The sequence below is a fragment of the Triticum urartu genome, chromosome 5 (genome assembly GCF_003073215.2).
Source record: "Triticum urartu cultivar G1812 chromosome 5, Tu2.1, whole genome shotgun sequence".
In the NCBI taxonomy this organism is placed as follows: domain Eukaryota; kingdom Viridiplantae; phylum Streptophyta; class Magnoliopsida; order Poales; family Poaceae; genus Triticum; species Triticum urartu.
In genome coordinates, this window is record NC_053026.1 from 32,426,644 (window position 1) to 32,447,716 (window position 21,073).

The 21,073-nt window shown below is 45.9% G+C and overlaps 3 protein-coding genes and 1 long non-coding RNA gene across 5 annotated transcripts; 2 read left to right on the forward strand and 2 right to left on the reverse strand.

Moving 5' to 3' along the window:
• Window positions 1-443: 443 nt before the first annotated feature.
• Window positions 444-2,749, forward strand: LOC125507709 (probable ribosome biogenesis protein RLP24). The gene is made up of 5 exons (XM_048672198.1): window positions 444-601; window positions 694-818; window positions 1,787-1,900; window positions 2,179-2,315; window positions 2,404-2,749. The coding sequence occupies exons 2-5, from the start codon at window positions 738-740 to the stop codon at window positions 2,558-2,560; spliced, it is 489 nt and encodes a 162-aa protein (XP_048528155.1). The 5' UTR covers window positions 444-601; window positions 694-737; the 3' UTR covers window positions 2,561-2,749.
• A 1,220-nt stretch (window positions 2,750-3,969) lies between these two features.
• On the forward strand, window positions 3,970-6,212 carry LOC125507708 (50S ribosomal protein HLP, mitochondrial-like). Its single transcript, XM_048672197.1, has 4 exons — window positions 3,970-4,126; window positions 4,245-4,303; window positions 4,879-4,982; window positions 5,591-6,212. The coding sequence occupies exons 2-4, from the start codon at window positions 4,270-4,272 to the stop codon at window positions 5,963-5,965; spliced, it is 513 nt and encodes a 170-aa protein (XP_048528154.1). The 5' UTR covers window positions 3,970-4,126; window positions 4,245-4,269; the 3' UTR covers window positions 5,966-6,212.
• Window positions 6,213-11,746: 5,534 nt separating this feature from the next.
• Window positions 11,747-13,649, reverse strand: LOC125555521. The gene is made up of 4 exons (XR_007304746.1): window positions 13,503-13,649; window positions 13,102-13,403; window positions 12,573-13,020; window positions 11,747-12,130 (listed from the first exon to the last, which is right to left on the reverse strand). It is a non-coding gene; the product is annotated as an uncharacterized LOC125555521 (long non-coding RNA).
• Window positions 13,650-15,182: 1,533 nt separating this feature from the next.
• LOC125507710 (probable LRR receptor-like serine/threonine-protein kinase At3g47570) lies at window positions 15,183-18,697 on the reverse strand. 2 transcript variants are annotated; one of them, XM_048672200.1, is made up of 2 exons: window positions 17,928-18,697; window positions 15,183-15,744 (listed from the first exon to the last, which is right to left on the reverse strand). In XM_048672200.1, exons 1-2 carry the CDS (start codon window positions 18,688-18,690, stop codon window positions 15,329-15,331), a joined length of 1,179 nt encoding a protein of 392 aa, XP_048528157.1. In that variant the 5' UTR covers window positions 18,691-18,697; the 3' UTR covers window positions 15,183-15,328. The 2 variants fall into 2 exon arrangements, with proteins under 2 accessions (XP_048528157.1, XP_048528156.1); XM_048672199.1 differs by having other exon boundaries at window positions 15,861-18,697.
• Between the last annotated feature and the right edge of the window lie 2,376 nt (window positions 18,698-21,073).

Here is a 21,073-nt window from a genome sequence, read left to right on the forward strand (position 1 = left end):
GGAGAGAGCTCAGCGATCTTGCGTGCGTGGGGTACGGGCACAATTGCCACTGGGCGGGGTCCCTCTACGAGCCGAGAGTCTCTCTGCTCATTTTCGAATAAACTACCCCCTCCGATCAATGTTCTTGTCGCGGTCATAGTATAACACATTGTACAAAAGTTGTCCTAAGACCGCAACAACTAACATGAATCGAAGGAAGTACAGCTGATCTTGTAAAAGAAAAATTACTCTGGCTGCCGAGGAAGAATTACCATCGCTCGAGGCTGCAACAACTTCTCTGCCGTCCGAGTTTGATCTCAATCTTGCCCGGCTTCACAGTTGAACCTGAACCTGCGAACGAACCGGTGGTCCGACCGAGCCGAGGCGCACACCGGTTCGGCCAGGTCCGCTCCACATGCGAGCCAGACGCCCCGTCTCGCCCAAACGATCCTGTCCGTCCATTCCGATCGGACGGCCGCTCGGCGACTAGAAGAACCCCCACCGCCGACCGCAGCCAAACCCTTCCTCCGCTTCCGCCTCGTCCCGTCTCCCCCCCTCCCCTCCCTCGGCGGCCGCCGCCGCCCCCATCGCGGCGAGTCCCCTCGCCCGCAGCCGACCTAAGGTTTGCCTCCCCCCTTCTGTTCTATCGATTGGAGTCCGCTCCCCCCTCTTTCTGACCCGCGGACGGTGTTCGTTTGCTCATCCGTCGATCAGCTGCTGCCGCCGCGTGCGCCCGGGGTCACCGAGGAGGCGGCGCCATGAGGTTGGAGAAGTGCTGGTTCTGCTCCTCCACCGTCTACCCCGGCCACGGCATCCAGTTCGTCCGCAACGACGCCAAGGTATCCACCTATCAATATCTGTTATTTCTGTCAGTAGCCTGTGCCTGTGGTGCCGTCCGTCCGTCCGTCCGTCCATGTGGTTGTGGTATCGGCATATGTTTGGGCGCCATGCTATTTTCGTGTATTATTAAGAACCTGGCGGCGAGGAATATTCGCACGGCATGAAAAAGTGAAAATAGGGCATTGTTTATGCGGTTCGGTTCATTGAAAGTATGTTTAGCTTCACTTCTGCTTGTATTTTTGTCACACCTGTAGTAGCCATACGAATTTTTTCAGAGAGAATCAATTTAACATGGGAGAAAGAAAGTGCACAGAATTGAAAAAAAGGTGAAAATAGAGCAATTCTCCTGTGATTCGGTTCATAAGTAATCTGTCTAGCTTCACTTGTGCTTGTATTTGGATTTGGCTGCACACCTGTAGCCTTATCAAAAGCTGAAGATGCAACAATTCTTGCGGGGTTCCTGCCTTGGAAGTAGCTTGTGTAGCTTCACTTCTGCCTGTATCTGGATTTGGTTGGGGGCATGGCATGTAACCAGGTCTTACATCTAATTTCTTAGGTCTTTCTCGTCGTATCAAGAACCTGATGGTGAACAGCTACGGTTCTCCCTCTGTAAGGAAATATAAGAGCGTTTATATTTCTTTACAGAGGGAGTACTTTGTTTCTGTACCTATGCCTTGCATCGCCTCTGAATTTTTTTAGAGAGATTAACATGGGAGAAAGCACACCGTATGAAAAAGTGAATGTAGAGCAATTGTATGGGATTCAATTCATAAATATAAACCGTTTAGCTTCACCTCTGCTTGTATTTGGTTCTGGCTGGACACCTGTAGCCTTACGAAAAGCTGAATATACAATAATTCTTGTGCCGTTCCTGCCTTGGTAGTAGCTTTTGTAGCTTCACTTCTGCCTCTGTGTGGATTTGGTTGATGGCATAGCATGTAACCAGGTCTTGCCTCTGCTTTGTTAGATCTTTCGGTTCTGCCGATCAAAATGCCACAAGAACTTCAAGATGAAGAGGAACCCTCGCAAGGTTAAGTGGACCAAGGCGTACAGGCGCCTGCGTGGAAAGGACATGACACAGGTAACGAGCTTTGCTATCTTCTATCAGTTTGTCTAATTCACATCTAGATGTTTTTTAAGGATGTCACATCTAACCTCCCACAAGTATATAATGCATCAACAAGAAACAAAAAAAACTAGGACAAAAAAAATAGACCACAAACAGAGTGAAAATCAGCTTAGATGTGACATAACTATGTCACATCTAGATGTGTCCTAGACAGACCCATCTTCTATATCCTGCCAGTAGCTAGATGGTGATGTGTGGGTCATAATCGAATCATTGTTTGAATCTTCCAGGATGCCACGTTTGAGTTCGAGAGGAAGAGGAACAGGCCGGAGCGCTACGACCGTAACGTCACTGAGCAGACTCTGAAGGCCATCCCGCTTATCACGAAGATCAGACATGAACGGCAGAAGAAACACATTACAGAGAGGTCGGTTGCTGTACCTTGATTATTCATTTTCTGCTTATTCTGGGAGTGGTTTCTTCGTCTAATACACACTGTTTTTCTCCTATAACAGACAGAAGGCTGGTAAGAGCATGGTGCGAAAGAGCGACGCCAAGGAGCTGGATCAGGATATTGGCATGGTTCCCAAGAAGGAGACCGAGAACTATGTAGCCAAGCAGAAGGTTCTAGTTTCTCAGCTGAAGACCGAAGAGAATCTTATGGAAGAGTAATGGAACCAAACAGTTTTGTGTGCGCGCGCATGTGATCCTTTTCTATATATGGAGTACTTTGTGTTTCATCAGATTGTAGACGACAGTGAACATTTGTTTTCTACTTACTATGAGCAAGTTATGCATGTGATGTTATTGCGTGGACGATGCTCTCCTGCCGTTTAATAGTATCATGAAATTAACCAGTCATTGTTATTTTGTGTTCATTTTTGTTTAGTAGTTAACCAGTCATTGTTATTTTGTGTTCATTTTTGTTTAGTAGTGTGTGCACTGTACTTTCGGTACTTGTGGTTTTGAGCAAACCCTGGCTTTCTCTGAATGGTGGTTTGAAATCTTGGTTCAAAATTCTGTGGCTATCGCAGGTTTCAAGCACGGTGAGTGTAAGCATATTACCAGAGATATGCCTATAGGTGCAAATTGTAGGGTTGACAGTGATTGAGCATATCAGCAAGCACAGACGGGCATGTATTTGAGAGTTATCTTAAAACTACCACTCTGTATCTTCGAGTCATCTTCAGATTTTCTTGCTATTCCTTAGACCTTGAAACCATTCCTTCGGTTACATGCTGACTAGGCGATGTCCTACATTTTGTCCAATTTTGTTGGGAGGTTATCAATCCTTTTCCTTTGTTTCAGAAATATATATCATCAGTCCCTGGTAGACTGGCAGCTTTGGCACATTATCTTGCCTGGTATCCTGGTTGCTTCCCCAGTGAGCTTCTCACTTCAGTTCTCATTTCTCAGCTTCCTGAACGGCTGCACTTGTCTTTCTGTCATAATCAGTTTTTGCATTGTTGTAAGTTTGTGACTGTTTATACCCATCAGAAATATTATCATCAGTTCCTGATGATGATGCAAATACTATATTTAATCACATAAAGAAAGCAACAAAGGAGACAAGGGCCAACTCGAATGAAAATCCATCTCTACACCCGCGCTCACGAAAAAATAAAATCAAAACATACACTAGATTTTTTTTAAAAAAAATCCAATTTCTTTTTGTGCGGTACAAAATTTGATGCATGAGGTCCACTCCAATTTTCAAATCATACATCTGAACAGCTCTCGGCAAAAAAGACAAATTCGGGGTCGGTAAAAAAGTTTGTTGTTCATGTACTGATGTCCAAATGATTTGAAATGGAGCGGGCCTCACGCATCAAAGTTTCTACCGCACAAAAAAATGGTTTTTTATTTTCTTTTGAATTTTTTATGAATTTTTTTCTAACCGGGTGCAGATGAGTCTAGGCACCGAAACGCCGCGTCCCAACTGGAAATATTACTGTGTACTTCTCAAACTGTACACACACTGCCATTCATTTGTGGGCCTCATGGACAAGGCCCAATACGATGGGCCTGGGCCGCAGCAGCCCGCGCGACGCTCGCTCGCAGAAGGATCCTCTGTGTGTTGTATTCCCTCTCCCCCCACCACCGGCGCCGCCGCCCGACTCCGCCGAGCTCATTTCCCTCACCCCCTCTCTATCTTCGTCGCCGCCGCCGGCGCCGCCGGGACGCCGTACCCCGCCTCCCTGGACCCGATAGCTCCTCCCGTCCACTTCGTTCGACGAGGTTGGTTGGTCGGGCCCGAGGGATCTCTCAGGGCTCCGTAGGGTTCGCGTTCTTCTTGCCGTTTCGTGCGCGGCCGCGGCGTCGGCTCTAACCTCGCTCCGGGATTTCTCGTTTGCAGGAAATTCTTTGGGTGACTGCAGGAGATGGCGGCGTTCCTGAGGTCAAAGTGCTCGTCAGGTATACAATTTTTTCTCACTCGCATCACACTTTTCATCCCATGTATGGATAAGTCCTTGGGCAGTGAGAATTTTTCTTTCTATGACCCCCACTCGAGAGGTAGCAGCAGTAAAAAAGAATCACCAGTTCATATGAAGGATGCATGTTTCACCCGCTGTCATGTTGAAACCCCTGTGCCTATCGTCTTGCCTGATGAATCAGCTAAAGGACATATCTGTATCATTTTAAGTTCTTAACCTTGGACAAAATATCATGACTATGGTTCACATTGTTTGTTTGCTGGGTTAACAACCTTTGTACCGATAGGACGTGGCCAGGTGGATTGCGATTGGTTTCCTAATTCCTATCAATTAATTTGCTCACGGAACTAGAATAGCTGGTTCCTAAAGATGCGGCCGATTTACTCGCTGTGAGAAAAGATATCTTGGAAGCCTGTATCTAGTTGAAACCTTGTGCGCCCTTGATTCCTTTCAAATATGTCTTGCTATTAATTTGTTTTTTTTGGGCCTACCATGCTGCAATGTGATGCTCAGGCAATTGATTTACATCATGTAAATGCTTATTGATCCATGCAGTTGGGCGTACGTTGATGGGAAGCGTTGGAAACAATCTGTATGGGGGTATCAATTCGTCTGCTGAAACAGTGACAAGACCATCTCACTGTGACGCTATCAGCCAGGTACTACTGCTCTGTTCAAGTGTATATGTTTCATTTATCTCAACACATCCTCAAACTTTCTTCTCTTCTGATATTTTTCGTTAGCCAGAGAATTAAGACAGTATTCCTGTAAGAGATTTGTCAGCTTCTTATAGTGTGTTAGCGACTCAAAAGTTCCAAAGTGTCGACTGTTTGTCCCCCAATGACATACATGGCCCAGCTTGGTATTTAATTATGAAGTCGTTTGCTTGATATAGTTCAATAGCTTGTGTTTATAGTTGCTGTCAAGATCTGTGTCTTTCTGTCGATGCCAGCAATGCCATAAGGATTATAAACTAGATTCCTTTGACATACTGAACTCCATTTTTCATGGTTTCATTTATGAGGCAGTATTTTATTTACTCTTCAGTCTTCATGAGCATTTTTCTTATTATTTTCGGTTTTCTCAGAACCATCATAGAGATTAAGTGAATTACTTTTCTGAAAAAAAGAAAGAGAACCGTGTGACCTCGTGTGTGGTGCAAAAGCAATCAGTATTATTGCTAGAGTATGTAGTTCTCTTGAATTGCTTCTTGCTTTAAGCATGTATGCTTTCCAAGAGGTGAACTGTGTCCTCGTTCTGGTTTCAGCAAATCAGGACATTCATCCAGATGAGAACCAACCTCAAGGTGGTAGACAACTCTGGAGCCAAGCGGGTCATGTGCATACAGTCCTTGAGGGGGAAGAAAGGAGCTAGGCTTGGGGACATGATAATTGGTTCTGTGAAGGAAGCGCAACCTCGCGGCAAGGTCAAGAAAGGTGATGTGGTCTACGGTGTGGTTGTCCGTGCCGCTATGAAGAAAGGACGCAGTGACGGCAGCGAGGTCCAGTTTGATGACAACGCTATCGTCATCGTGAACAACAAAGGCGAGCTGATTGGCACTCGCGTCTTCGGTCCTGTTCCTCATGAGCTCAGGAAGAAGAAGCATCTCAAGATCTTGGCGTTGGCTGAACACATAGTTTGAGACCTTACCCTGCTTAGTCATATCTCTTTTATTTCCACATGGAGCGGAATTAACATTGCTCCAGAGATATTTTGGTTGCCCCTGTTGCCATTCCACCTTTCCTTTGGTAATTTTTGTTTGGAAGAATGATGTACCCTAAAAGGAGAATGTGTACCAAACTATAGGGAGCCCTCGGCAGATCAAGTTTTGTAGCACATTTAATCTGAATGTTTTGCTGCAACGGCGAAAATATGTTCCTTATTTGCTCTGTTTTACCTGGATCATCACGCGCTGCCTGTAATTTTCTGCTTATTGATTTAGTGCATTTACAGAGTGTCCTATCATTACATTCCTGGAACATGAGGACAGACTTCCATTTTCACAACATATAACATTTGCTCCCTGCTTCACGATATATTTCTTGAATCCAATTTTAGCAGATATTAGGTCCTCAATTGTCACCTTTTTCAGCCGTTGTGTCATTCGGTGTCTATCATCTTTGCCGATGAACTAAAATGTCGAGCAATTGATGTGCAGCCGTGATCGGCACATAACTGTATCATCTTTAACCTTGGACAAAAAAACCATCACAACATGATCATGAAGGATGAGGGTGAATATGCTGCTGGAGATCTGAAATTTGAGAACATGGGTGATCCTATCCAACTTGCAAATCAGAATCTGGCCATATTTGATGATTTGTCCAAATACATCAACAAATTCAGCATCGACCAACTCATGAGCGGCTTAAGGAGATGATAGTGTGTTCATTTGGAGTTGGACTGTATTTGTCCAAATAGATTACAATTCGAGGAATTGTAATGTATTTGGACAAACACAGTTCATATGAGCAACTCAATCAGATGCCGAATTTGCTGGTGGAGTTGGAGATGCCCTAACACAATTCATAGTGAATCTGTTTGTCTTCACAGTTGAACCAGCGAACGAACTAGTGGTCCAACTGAGCCGAGACGCTCACCGGTTCGGTCAGGTCCGCTCCTCCTAACCACGAGCTAGAGGCGGTGTCTTGCCTGACCCGTCTCGCCCATACGATCCTGTCCATCCATTTTGATCGGGCGGCCACCCTCTGACTAAAAGAACCCCAACTGTCGAAGATATCCCCAACACCTTGAATCGTTTGGCCTATGACTTTATTTATAGAGTAGGACGGAAGCCTGTATTAAGAAAGTAAGACAAAATTCAATGACAAAGCCATAGTCACCACGTGGTCCGACTAGCACTCGTCTCTTTGGCCCAGTTCCCCATGAGCTCAAGACGAAGAAGCATATGAAGATCTTTGTGTTGGCTGAGCACATTGTTTGCGACATCATCATGCTTAGTCATATCTCACAATTATTTCCCTGGAACGGAACAAAAATGTTGGGTCATTTGTTATTTCCAAGATTGCTCCGAGGAAGTTTTGGTTGCCCTTTTGTTGTTAATGTATTTCCCTTTTGCTTCTGTAATTTGTTATTGGATGGATGCACTCTAATAAGAGAATATGTACCCCGACAAAATTGAAATTTGTATCGCATTTAATGTGAATGTTTTGTTGGAATGGAGGAAATATATTCCTTATTTGCTCTCTTTTACCTGGATCATCATGATGTGATGTCTGTAATTTTCTGGCCACACAATGCTGAGTTCATATCTGAGTTCATACATTTACATGATATCCTATCATTACCTTCCGGATACATGCAGAGGATATTTTCGAAACCCAATTTTAGAAGATATTAGATTCTCCCTTTGCGCCTTAACCGCATTGAAAGATTTTGGGAGGGAGGCATGCAGAATTGTAGAGAGTTTCTTGCCAAGTTTGGTTGGTCAGGATTAGGCTTTTCCCTCCTATAACTAAGGGTATCCGTTGGAGTATTCATCTCGTTTCTCTCCTCTCATTTTCACTCTCTCCTCATTGATGGCTACACAATCTTGTGGGTAAGCAAGTCAAGAATTTGATTGGGGTGGCGGTGAGCGATTTGGTCCCATGGATCCGGAGGTGTGGACGCCGCGATCGGGAGGGCGGTCGAAGCCGACAAGCCGGAGCAGCAGCACCGGGAGCGGTGGGAGCCCAGGGTGTGGGAGCAACATCGAGTACACGAGCCTACGCGACATGATGTTGGAAGGAGGCGGTGGCGGTGACGGCGGCGGGGAGAACCATGGCAGTGGCGGCTGTGCGTTCCGCGCAGGGAGCTGGAGGGACTGCAACAACGACAACATCCATGAGTTCGACGCATCCAACATCGGTATCCGGAACCAGCTGCTGAAGCACGCGGCCTCAGCGTACCTACAGTCGGCGGTGGTGGTGGGTGGCAGCGGCGGCGGGGCGCGCGAGGGCCAGGGGTGCTGCCTGGTACGCCTTTGGCACCGCATTAGCGGCGGGCGTGGGCGCGGGCATGTGCTAGAGGAGGCGTGCTCATGGCAGGGGTGCGTCGATGACCCCGCCGAGATCTGCGCCGCTTTCGTCACCCAGTCCGCTCGTCGTGTCGCCGCCTTCTTCACGGGCATATGGACCTAGCTTAGCTAGTCATAGCATCGGCAGCCATCGGTAGGCCATTTATTGGTTGTGGTGCTTCAATCATTGTTATTGTTGTTGTTGTTGTTGTTGTTGTTGTTGTATCTATATTGTGAGATATATGCTGGCCTGGCTAAGGGGTTCTCTTGCCATGCTTGTTTAGTCAGAATCTTCAATAGTATTATGTCAAGCATATCTTTGGAGTCGTCGCAACAGTGCTTTGTGATATGAGGAACGGGTAGCAGACATTTGTTGTTGAATACTAGTCGTTGCATAAAGAGAGATGGCCACTGAAAATTTCACATGCTTCTTTCGTTCATAGGGGAAAATGGAGGGAACATGTAGAAATAGAAAAGTTTCTTTTGGCAACATTATTCATCGATGTAATTTACAGGAATGGGGCAAAATAAAAAAATAGAGAAAAAATGTTTGATCTTAGTATCAAAGGAAAAACACACAAAAAAAAATTACAACTCATCCTACCTCCTTTTAGATCTCCTACACAAGAACGGAAATGGGGTCTTCAACGACTTAAACGTAACAACATCTTAATTATACTTTGCATGTGGATTTTAACTTGATCATGTTATTAGGATTCCGGTGTTTTTCTGTTACTATGAACTTAAACACTTATGTTTTCAAAATTTATGTTTCTCTATTCTCGTGAGCTGAACACTTGCGTTTGTAATTTTCTATGTGTACCATTTCTTTGTTTTGCAGATATAGTACTATCATACTTCACTGTTTTTTCCTGTTCCTCTGTTTTAAAAATACTGTGAACTAAAGAGTTGCTTAATAATACTTTGAAATGTATAGGATCGTAAAACTATACTCCACATGAACAACAAAGGAGTAGAGTGCAAAATAATGCTTATGAAGGAATAGTTTTAAGGATCCTAATCATTAAAAACTATGCGGGAAAAACCGCTAATTGTAACGACTATGGATGCGGAGGTGTGGACGCCGTGGTCGGATGGGCGGTCAAAGACGATGAGTCGGAGCAGCAGCATTGGGAGCACGGGGAGCATGAGCGACATCAAACACACGAATCTCTGTGTAATGAAGTTGGAAGTAGGCGGTGGCAGGGAGAACGACGACGATGGGGGGAGTTGGCAGGAGTGCAACACTACAACATCGATAGTATTCATCAATTCGACACGTCCAACATCGGCATCCGGTACCAACGGCTGAAGCATGCGGCCTCGGCATTCCTACAATCAGCGATAGTGGCTGCCGGAGCTCCAGGGGCCCCACAAGTCTGGGAGGCGCGCCCGGCGGGGGGGGGGGGGGGGGGGGGGGGGGGGGGGGGGGGGGGGGGGGGGGGGGGGTAGGCGCGCCCCCAGAGCTTGTGGCTCCTGAGTGACCCCCCTCTGGTATCTTTTTTCACCAGTATTTTTTATATATTTCATAAAAAAATTTCGTAAATTTTCAGGTCAATCCGAGAATTTTGATTTCTGCACAAAAATAACACCATGATAACTCTGCTGAAAACAACGTCAGTCCGGATTAGTTTCATTCAAATTATACAAATTAGAGTCGAAAACAAAGGCAAAGAGTTTGGAAAAGTAGATACGACGGAGACGTATCAGTGGCAGCGACGTTTGAGAGGGCCAGGGGTGCTACCTCGTGCGGGTGTTTTCGACCGAGCTCACAGTATGCTTCTGATGAGTATGTCCACACGACATCCACCTCTACGCCATCGCCTTTGCCGTCCTCCATTCGAGCTGCTCTTCGTGGCCCGCTCTGTATGGCTGCGATGCAAGAGGAGTTTGATGTCGTGCAGCTTGTTCCCCGCCCCCAGCACGCTAACGTGATTATCGGGAAGTGGGTCTTCAAACACAAACTCCGCCCCGATGGTACCCTTGACCGATATAAAGCGCGCTGGGTTGTTTGTGGCTTTCAGCAGCGTGCTGGCGTCGATTTCACTGACACTTTCGCTCCGGTGGTTAAGCTCCGGATGATCCGCACGGTTCTCCACCTTGCGGCCTCTCGCGCCTGGCCGGTGCACCAGATGGACGTCTCCAACGCCTTCCTTCACGGTCATCTCGAGGAGCAGGTCTTCTGTCAGCAACCCACGGGGTTCATTGATCCGACACATCCCGACCATGTGTGTCTGCTTTCGCGGTCCTTGTATGGGCTCAAGCAGGCCCCTCGCGCCTGGTACCAGTGCATCGCGGCGTTTCTTCACCAGCTTGGGTTCCGCTCTACCCGCTCCGATGCGTTGCTATTTGTCTATCATCGGGGCTCCGACACTCCATATCTGCTCCTCTACGTCGATGATATCATCCTGATGGCATGCACGACTGGCCTCCTCAGTCAGCTCACTGATCGTCTTCGCGCTGAGTTCGCCATCAAGGACTTGGGTCCTTTGCACTACTTCCTCGGTGTTGAGGTGGTGCGCCGTTCGGATGGCTTCTTCCTTCACCAGCGGAAGTACGCTCATGAGCTTCTTGACCGTGCTGGCATGCTTAATTGCAAGGCCGCCGTCACGCCTGTTGACACGAAGGCCAAGCTTTCTACCATGGATGGTTCTCCTGCTTCGGATGCTGTTTTTTACCGGTCCATCGTTGGGGCTCTTCAGTACCTCACCCTCACTCGACCGGAGTTCCAGTACGCAGTTCAGCATGTGTGCCTTCATATGCATGCACCTCGGGACATTCATTGGGCCACTGTGAAGCGGATTATCCGCTATATTTGTGGCACTATGGATCTTGGCATCACGTTGCACGCCTCCACCCACACCGTCCTCACCACATACTCCGATGCTAATTGGGCCGGCTGCCCTGACACCCGTCGCTCCACTTCGGGCTACTGTGTCTTTGTTGGACCATCACTTATCTCGTGGTCGTCCAAGCGGCAGCCTACGGTCTCCCGTTCCAGCGCTGAGGCTGAGTATCGCGTTGTGGCCAATGTCGTCGTCGAGTGCTCCTGGCTTCGTCAGCTGCTCCAGGAGTTTTCGTGTCCTGTCGACAGGGTAACGGTGGTCTACTGCGACAACGTCTCGGCCGTCTACCTCTCCGCCAACCCAGTTCATCATCGTCGTACCAAGCACATTGAGTTAGATATTCATTTTGTTCGGGATCAGGTGGCTCTTGGCCATATTCGTGTTCTACACGTTCCTACATCCCAACAATTTGCAGATATCATAACCAAGGGCTTGCCTACTACGTCATTCGAGAAGTTCCGGTCCAGTCTTTGTATCAGCAATGGCGCCGCTTCGACCGGGGGGGGGGGGGGGGGGGGGGGGTTGAGTATATGTGTTATGTGCATATTGTGTATCGGGCCCACCTCCTAGTTCTTTGTATAGTCGAGGTCGTGGTCCACCGTTGTACATCATATATACGTGCGATTGCACCCGATCAATACATCGTGCAATTCCATCATTATACAGCTGTGCCTGGAGCAGGGTATGCCAAGCCTGAAAATTGAAACCAATAACTCCATGATTCTAATACTTGCAGTGTTATCCCATTGTCCGCTGTGCAGCCACATTATTGGGTCAGCTATCTCCAGGGTCCTATCTTGAAGTGCATCCTCAACAAACTTATGAAGATCCAATGAATCTTTGAACATGCCTTCTGTTGGGCTCCTTCCAGTAAACACCGCAAGCAGCAATATGCCAAGGCTATAAATATCACCAGCTGTAGAGACCTCAGAGCCTTCTCCATACTCTGCAATTATGCAAAGTCTTGTGGTTAGCATGCCTTGATTGACCAAGGTTAAACATCCCGCCTCAAAACTCCTCGAATACCTTGATTGAACAAGAAGTAATGATCTTAATGAGACAACGCTCGAACGATTACTAATTGAATTGATACGTAATTTTATTATTATGTAGGATCATGTCTTGTACTCCCTCTGGTCCTTTTTACTCCGCACATTAGCTTTGTCTGAAGTCAAAGTTTGCTAAGTTTGACCAAATTTATATTAGAAAATATTAACATCTATAACATCTAATAAATATAATATGAAAATATATTCCGAGATGGATCTAATAGTAAATGTGTTGTTATGTGAATGTTAATAATTTTTTGTATAAACTTGGTCAAAGTTGGATGAAATTGACTTCAGACAAACCTAAATATGTAGAGTAAAAAGGACCGGAGGGAGTACCAGCTTGTTCATTCAATGATGTTCTGAATCTCGAGTCGAGGCTTCTCTTTCTGCTCAATGCTCCCCTGTAAATTTCAGGTACGCATCTCTGATTGCGTGCATCTCCATTGCTGCATCTCTCGTCAGTGCTCGGTCTCGAGGTTGTTGCTTTGAGTAGAATATGCCAAGCCTGAAGACCAAGACCAAGCACTCCTGGATTCTAATACTTGCAGTGTTATCATGTTGTCCGCCGTGCAGCCACATTGTTGGGTCAGCTATCTCAAAGGTTCTATTTGGAAGTGCATCCTCGACAAATTTATGCAAATCCAAGGAATCTCTGAACGTGCATCCTCGACATCATCTGGAAGTGCATTCTCTGGTGGGCTCCTTCCTGTAAACATCTCAAGCAGCAATATGCCAAGACTATAAATATCACCAGCTGTTGAGACCGCAGAGCCATCTCCATACTCTGCATTATGCAAAGGTTTGTGGTTAACATGTCATATTTGATTGAAAAGGTAAAATATAAAGTTAGAAGAATTTTAGTCACCTGGAGCAATATAGCCTATCCAACCTCTAATTCCAGTTGAGCTATATGAAGTTTGCATCCCCTTGCTTGTATTTTCTTGATGGATCCTTGATATGCCAAAGTCTCCAACTCGTGCGCTCATGTCTTCAGCAAGAAGAATCTTGCTTGGCTAGTTGGCTTAAGATCACAATGAATCACCAATGGTTGGCAGTAGCAGTGCAAATATTCTACTCCTTCCACAATGCGTCCAATGGCCATGGCGTCCTCTCTCCTCCTCGGCCCCCACCCTCTCTCCAGATCCACCAAGGGCAGGGCAGGTATGGCTGTGTGGCCCAGAGAAATCAAAAGTTGATGTGAATCAATGCTAGATGGTTGGTCTGTAGTTGGGACAAAATGCTTGTGCTCTCAAATATACAGATTACCTGTTGCCTGCTGCCTACTGCCAAGTTCACATCCTGCTGATGCTCTGCTGCTTTTGGAGGTGAACTGTTCCCTGATTGATTGAAGGGAAAACTTTGTTTTTGCCACTCTAACTTTTGCCACTTTGCTTATGCCACTCTAGAATTTGACATTTCACTTTTGCCACTCTTATCTTTTGACAATATATCACTTTTGCCATTTCGTGGCAAAAGCAAAAATTTTAGAGTGGCAATTGTGATACATGTCAAAAGCTAAGAGTGGCAAAAATGAAATGAAAAATTATTGTTTTTGCCACGGAATGGCATTTGTGATGTATTGTCAAAAGCTAAGAGTGGCAAAAGTGAGATGTCAAATTCTAGAGTGGCATAAGCAAAGTGGGCAAAAACTAGAATGGCAAAAACAAAGTTTTCCAATGAATGACACCAATATGCATCAGGTACAACTCCTTTGCTGTTCGTTGTGCTGTAGAATGGTTTCTGTCTCGCGGCAAATTTCTTTTGCTGTAAAATGAACTACTTTATCCATGTTGCCAGCCTACTTCACTGAGGATGCGATTTTCCTGAATCTTTTAAATTACTTGCAAGCCATGTAGCAAATATACTGACAACTGCTATTGCTATGTTGCTATTGCACAACACTAGTATTTTACCTTTTTTACATCATGCTACATTTATTTGATACTTGTTCCAAAGAATAGCTGCATTAAAAATAAAGCTTACTGGAAAGATTGATTGTTGATAACGTCCTCCTAGCTAGTAAAGGTCCTCTGGACCTGCTGCTACAGTACTATTGCACAGCATTGGGATGGTTTTACTTTAAATTTGTTTTCTCATATGCGCTCCAGATTCACATCCTCCTAGGTACATATCTAGTACCTGTATTTCTTTTTACTAAGGGAATTAATAGAAGGCGGATGGTTAGTCTCTGGTTATAAGGATTACCCTGCTGCTGCTTCTGCAAGCTGTTCTCTGAATGAATGGTACTGATGCTTTCTAGTCCGTGATTCTGATTATCTTTTGGACAAATTGATTTATTTTTCTGAGAATCAGATTTTGGGCAGACTGCTTGTGCTCTAAATTCTAGTATCTGTTTCTGCACATGGAAAGTATATACTCTGTTAACAAGCAGCCTGGCTTTACTACCTCAAGACAGGATATGCTTTCTAACCTATGATTTCTGTTTATTTTATTGACAGATAGCTTTTTCCCCTATTGAGAATCAGATTTTAGACAGATTGCCTGTGCTCTCTAATGTGCACTAGTTTGTACCCCAAGTTTGTTTGTGCACATGGACGGTATGTACTCTTTAACAAAAAGTCTGATTGTACTACCTAAAGACAGGATGCACCAATTCTGAAGACAGAAACCAAGCGCTCTAGGTTCTACTACGTTATTACTACTTATTAATTAATGAAGGAAGAAAGCTTGTTCACAAAGGAAAATATGTTTGTGATTATTCTAGTGTTATTAATCTGATCCGATGCACTTTGTTTTGGATATAAACAAATACAATCGGATTGTTTTGCTTACAAAAGTGAGGAATAATAAAAATAAGAAAAAAAATGAAACTCTCTGCAACTTCAGGTCTACTGAAGCATCAAGCAATAATGTTGCCTCCATGTGTACAGTTTTGATAATGGGAAAACAATTACACTGCATGCTTTATGAATCAACCTACAAATTGCTGTTGGGCTATTATTGCACAACATGATGGTTTTGTATTTATTTGATACAGTTGTAAAGCAACATACATAGCTCTGAGAACAATTACTCACTGAAATGACACATGATCTTTTTAGTATGCAGGATCATGTCTTGTGCCAGCTTGTTTATGCAATGCTGCTCTGAATTTCTTGAGTCGAGGCTTCTGGTTCTGCTCCATGCTCCCCTATGAACTTGAGGTATGCATCTCTGATTGCATGCATCTCCGCTGTTGCATCACTTGTCAGTGCTCGGTCACGAGGATGTTGCTTTGAGCAGGATATGCCAAGGCTCAAGACTGAAACCAATAACTCCTGAATTCTAATACTTGTAGTGTTATTGTGTTGTCCGCTGTGCAACCACATTGTAGGGTCAGCTATCTCCAAGGTTCTATCTGGAAGAGCATCCTCGACAAACTTATGCAGACCCAATGAATCTCCGAACGTGCCTTCTGTTGGGCTTCTTCCCGTGAACATCTCAAGCAGCAATATGCCAAGGCTATAAATATCACCAGCTGTAGAGACCGCAGAGCCGTCTCCATACTCTGCAATTATGCAAAGTCTTGTGGTTAGACAATGTGCAAAACAGCACAATTTCACTTGTCTGAAACGACTTATAAAAGTGAACGGAGGGAGTAATAAAATTAGAAGTTTTAGTCACCTGGAGCAACATAGCCTATGGAACCTCTAATTCCAGTTGAGCCATATGAACTTTGCGTCCCCTCACTTGTATTTTCTTGAAGGATTCTTGATATGCCAAAGTCTCCAACTCGGGCGCTCATGTCTTCAGCAAGAAGAATGTTGCTTGGCTTAAGATCACAATGGATCACCAACGGTTGGCAGTAGTTGTGTAGATATTCTACTGCATCCACAATATTGATAGCAATATCAAACCTCTGGGCAAGGCTGAGCGTGTTGTTTGTAGTGGGATCTTTAGATGGTTGATGAAGCCAGCTATCCAAGTTACCATTGGGCATGAATTCAAAAACCAATGCCTTGAACTCTTGACCTTGGTGGTTGATGCTCGAACAAGAAGTAATGATCTTAATGAGACAACGGTGTCGTATCCTTCTCATAGCCTCACATTCAGCCTCAAAACTCTTCGAATACCTAGATTGACCAAGGTTAAACACCTTGACAGCCAATGTTCTTTCTTCGTTGTCCAAAACACACTTATAAACCGCACCATAACTTCCTCTCCCAAGCAAGTTGGCTTCTGAAAATTCGTTAGTTCCTTTCAGTAATGCAGGATAGGGGATTCTTCTGTAATGGCCATCAACAATTGAATCTTTTGCTACTGTCTTCTGGCTTGATTTGAGCTTCTTACAAAGTCTCCAAACAAGAACAATCACTGAAAGTGAGAACACGATTGCTCCAACTGCTGCTAGAGAAATTACAAGGGACTTTGGCATCTTTTTTCTCTTCTTGCTTAAGACCCTTGTGGGGCACGGAGCCAAATGAAGTTGAGGTGTACCACCACACAAATTGACATTCCCAGCAACCGCTAAGTGAGTGATGTTTCTGAAAACACCTTCATTTGGCACCTCGCCTTGCAAATTATTGTAGGATATATCCAATTCAGACAATGATGACAAATTCTGTAGAACTAATGGGATTGATCCTGACAAGTTGTTGTGTGCTACGTACAACTCTTGCAGGTTTCCAATATTGCCAAGGGCATCAGGAATATTACCAGAGAACTTATTCATGGTCAGGTTCAATATACTGAGCCCCTTTATATTTGTCAGTGACTGAGGTATGTTTCCCTCAAAGGAATTGTTGTCTAAGAATAGTTGTTCCAATACCATGCAGTTCTGTATACTGTCGGGTATCTTGCCAGACAACTGGTTTCCTGATAGAACTAGTAGGTTAAGGTTTGCCAAGCTACCAACTTCATTAGGAAGGGGTCCGGAAAGGGAATTGTATGACAAGTCCAAATACCAAGAAAGGCTGGGTAATCTGAAAATTTCTTTGGGTATTGAACCATTGAGACGGTAATTCATTTTTAGATCAAGTACAAAGAGGTTTTTCAACTTCCCCAGGCTTGCCGGAATTGGTCCCTCCAAGTTGCTATTACGTGCATAAAGCTTATTCAATTGTGAAAGGTTTCCTAGCGATGGAGGTATGAGCCCAGACAAGCTATTGTTGTACAAAGCTAGATCGATCAAGTTCTCTAGCTTACCAATGCTCTTTGGAATCACTCCGGACATGGAAGTGTTTGCTATCACAAGTGTTTGTAGACCAACTAAATTGCCTATATCTGCAGGAATACTCCCAGAGATCCTATTGTCACCTAAGTACAAGTATTGGAGAGTCGTTGACAGGTTCACAATTGAACCTGGTAGTTGTCCTTCAAAAGAATTGATGCCGAGTCCCAATAGCTGCAGTTGGCTGCAGTTTCCCAAAGACGTGATGAATTCCCACCCCTTGTTGTCATTCGCTTCAAGCTTATTGTTATTCAAGTTCAAATATTGAAGTGCTCCCAGCTTCCCAAATGTGGGAGGAAAGTACCCACTAAATCTGTTGCTATCAAAGCCAACTGATATGAGGGAAGATATGTTGGATATTGAGGACGGGATTGTTCCAGTGAAGTGATTACCAGACAAGCCAAGATATTCCAACTTGGGGAAATTGTTTCCGAAATCATCCAAAATGCCGTACAACATATTTGTCCCTACATCAAATAGTTCTAGCGAGGACCAATTGTAGAGAGAGGTTGGAATCATACCGCTGATGAGGTTTCTGGCGATGCTGAACTGTTGCATGCCGTGGATGCTTCCGAGCCCTGGTGGGATTGAGCCCACGAGCTGGTTGCGTGAGAGATCAAGGACTTCCAAATGGGACAGATTGGCCAGTGATGGAGGGATGAGCCCTGTGAAGCTGTTGTTACTCAGTGACATCCTTACTAGGGACGTGAGCTTCTCGCCGAGCTCAGCCGGGATGCGCCCGCCAAGCTTGTTGTTCAGCAGTCCCATTATGGCCATGCTGACACATGAGCTCAGGTTCACTGGTAATGTGCCAGAGAAGGAGTTGTCGCCCAAGTCGAGCCTATGCAGGCGGCGGAGGCGGCCAAGGCTCGCTGGTATCTCCCCGTGGAACCAGTTGAAGCTCAGGTTGAGCGTCCGCAGGAACGTGAGGTTCCCGATGGCTGGGGAGAGTTCTCCGGCGAGCGCCTTGTTGTTCAATCTCAGCGCCACCACCCGCGCTGGCCTGCGGTGGCTGCATGTCACACCTTCCCAGCTGCAAAAGCTGGCGCTGCTATTCCAGGAGGCCAGCGAGCCGCCATCGCTGACCTGCGCTTTGAAAGCGAGCAACGCAGCCTCGTCGCTAGCGGCCACGATCGCAATCGCAGTAGTCAGGACGGCCAGGAATGTGCATAGCGAACTCATGCCCCCCATTGCCATTGCTTTGGTTTGGTTGGCAAGTAGTAGTTGTTGTAGTAGTAGCAGCAGCTCATATACTTCTTGTGTTTGCGTGATTGTCTTGTGCATGTTGCTAGTGATGTACACAAATCCCTCTTGTGGGAGGTCAGACCTGGACAAGTTGCAGGATATGAGTTTCCATGTGTTCACGTGACAAGTTGTTCTCAAACTATTAGTGGGCAAATAATGCATCCACCTGCCTACTTGCATTTTATTGTTCCAAAAAAACTGCTTTCTTCTAGGCGAATTAAGAATGAGATAGATTGCAGGTATACTGCACATACTACATAACTCCATCTTCACATTTCAGTTTGATGTTTGTATGGCGACACGGGGGGCGATCTACAGCCGCCGGCCCTAGGCCTCCGCTCCTCTCTCCCTCCTCCTGCTGCCGCCCGAGGCCACGCCGGTGTAGCCTAGCCAGTGACGCGGCGGCGGGGCCCTCCCCCTCGCGCCGTGGTGGCGATCTCCTGTCGGCGGCGGCGGCTCATGGATCGGCAGTGCACCGGCGGCAAGGAGCAGCGGGCGCCCGGCGGCGAGTGTGACGGCAACGACAGCGCAAGCGCGTTCTCCCCACGGCTGACGAGCACCTGTGGCGGCGGCCCAGATCGCGGGCCTCGTCCGCAAGCCGGCAGATCTGGAGGGCGTCTACAAGCGGGCATGGTGGGCCTGACGGCGCCGGCTTAGGCACCGTGGTGGTTCCGTGGCCGGTCAGGCGGCGGCGGCTTGGATCCATTGTCCAGTCCCCGGCAGATATGGCGGCGATCCATGCACGAGATGCTTGATGGAGGTCCTTCGAACAGATCCGGGCGAAAACTTGCTTTCGGCTTAGTGCCAAAGCCGGCGGTGACGACGCTATTTTGCGACATTCCCTTCTTGAAGGCATCACCGAGGAGAGTTTCAAGGTCACTGTCTGCTACCTCCGGGGGAAACCCTAGATCAGTAGATCGGAAGACGGCGGCGTTCTTATGTTGTTTCCCCCTTGAGGGCGTCGTTCTTGGAGGTGTGCACGGACTCGAGGGACAAGTGGACCGCATCTTTGGTGGAGCGGTGCTTCATCCTATACATTAATGGTGACGGATCTCAACGGCGTGGCGCAATGCAGATTCGGCGCCTGATGTGCGAGGATGGACTCGTGCAGGAGGACGACGCTGTCTGGCGTCGTGGTGATGTTGATGACAGAGAGACCTGGCACAGTAGATGCAACAATACATCTCTGAAGATGGATTGGTGGCAGATGGCTGCGGCGGCCTCATACCCGGCAGAAGTCCTGGTTGAGGAGTGCGCCGGACTGGTGGGTGCCCCATACCCGGCAGGCGTCCTGGTTGGGACCTCAGGTCTTAGATGTTAGGTTTGTCTGCGAGGTCTGTTTGGTATTAGGCCCAGACTATGAGCATCTCTACGTCAACTGGATAGGAATAGCGACAGATGTTGCTTAGACGGTGACTTTAGTCTTACTGATGTATAACTTTGTAAGGTTTTACGTGAATAATTAATAAAGTGGCTGCATGCATCGTCCAGATGCAGAGGCCGGGATCCTCCTCCATTAAAAAAATATTCACAGAAAATTTACAGTGTTGACATCTTGGGTGAAAGATTTGCAGCTCTGTTTCTCATCTGTTTTTCTGCAATTTGCTGAATGTTTCTAATGTACGTACATGCCATCTTAGAAGCTGCGGGTTTTGATTCGATATTGGCCTGCTAATCTTATCTGGTCTAACAATAATCAAGGCCCATTGTAAAGGCATTGTGTGACTTGCGACGCCGAAAATCGTGATGTGTGAATGCGTGACTTGTGGAAGCATGTTTGTCACCAATAAGAGATGTGTGTGCACGCATGTCCAGCCAAGTAAACGAGCCACAGACTTCTCCACCATTCGCCGTCGTTGATCATCAGTCGAGCCGTTCAATTCCCGTTCTCATACTAGTTTGAACTTTGTTTGGATCGTCTTTGAAGCAACATGTAAGTCATACGCATATGCACAACTTGTCACGAGTGTCTTTGTTTCTATTGACTAGCTTTATAGCTGCCGCATTATTATCGATGCAAAGTAGAGTAGCAAATTTGCCTGGCCATGATGATCAAGCATGTCCTTTCTAATTTTTTTAATTGTTTGGGATGCCTCGGCAAATAATTGAGTAGATCATACCACCAAGTTGCAATTGGCCCTACGTAATCCTATATATAGGTCCATGTGAACACGCTGCTTGATCCCATACACACCTCTTCACAAGAAATACGTGCGCATCTACTACATCATGAATATTTTAAAGAACAAACAATGGCGTTTCGATTTTGCATGTACAGTCCCCAATGATACTGTTTGGCGGTCAAGTTCATATGGCTAAGTAACTATAAACTTTGTAGCATGAATCCATCCTAATGGTAAAAAATCAATAGTGTTTTACTATTAATTATTGGTCGAAGGTACTTTTTTTTTTTATGATTTAT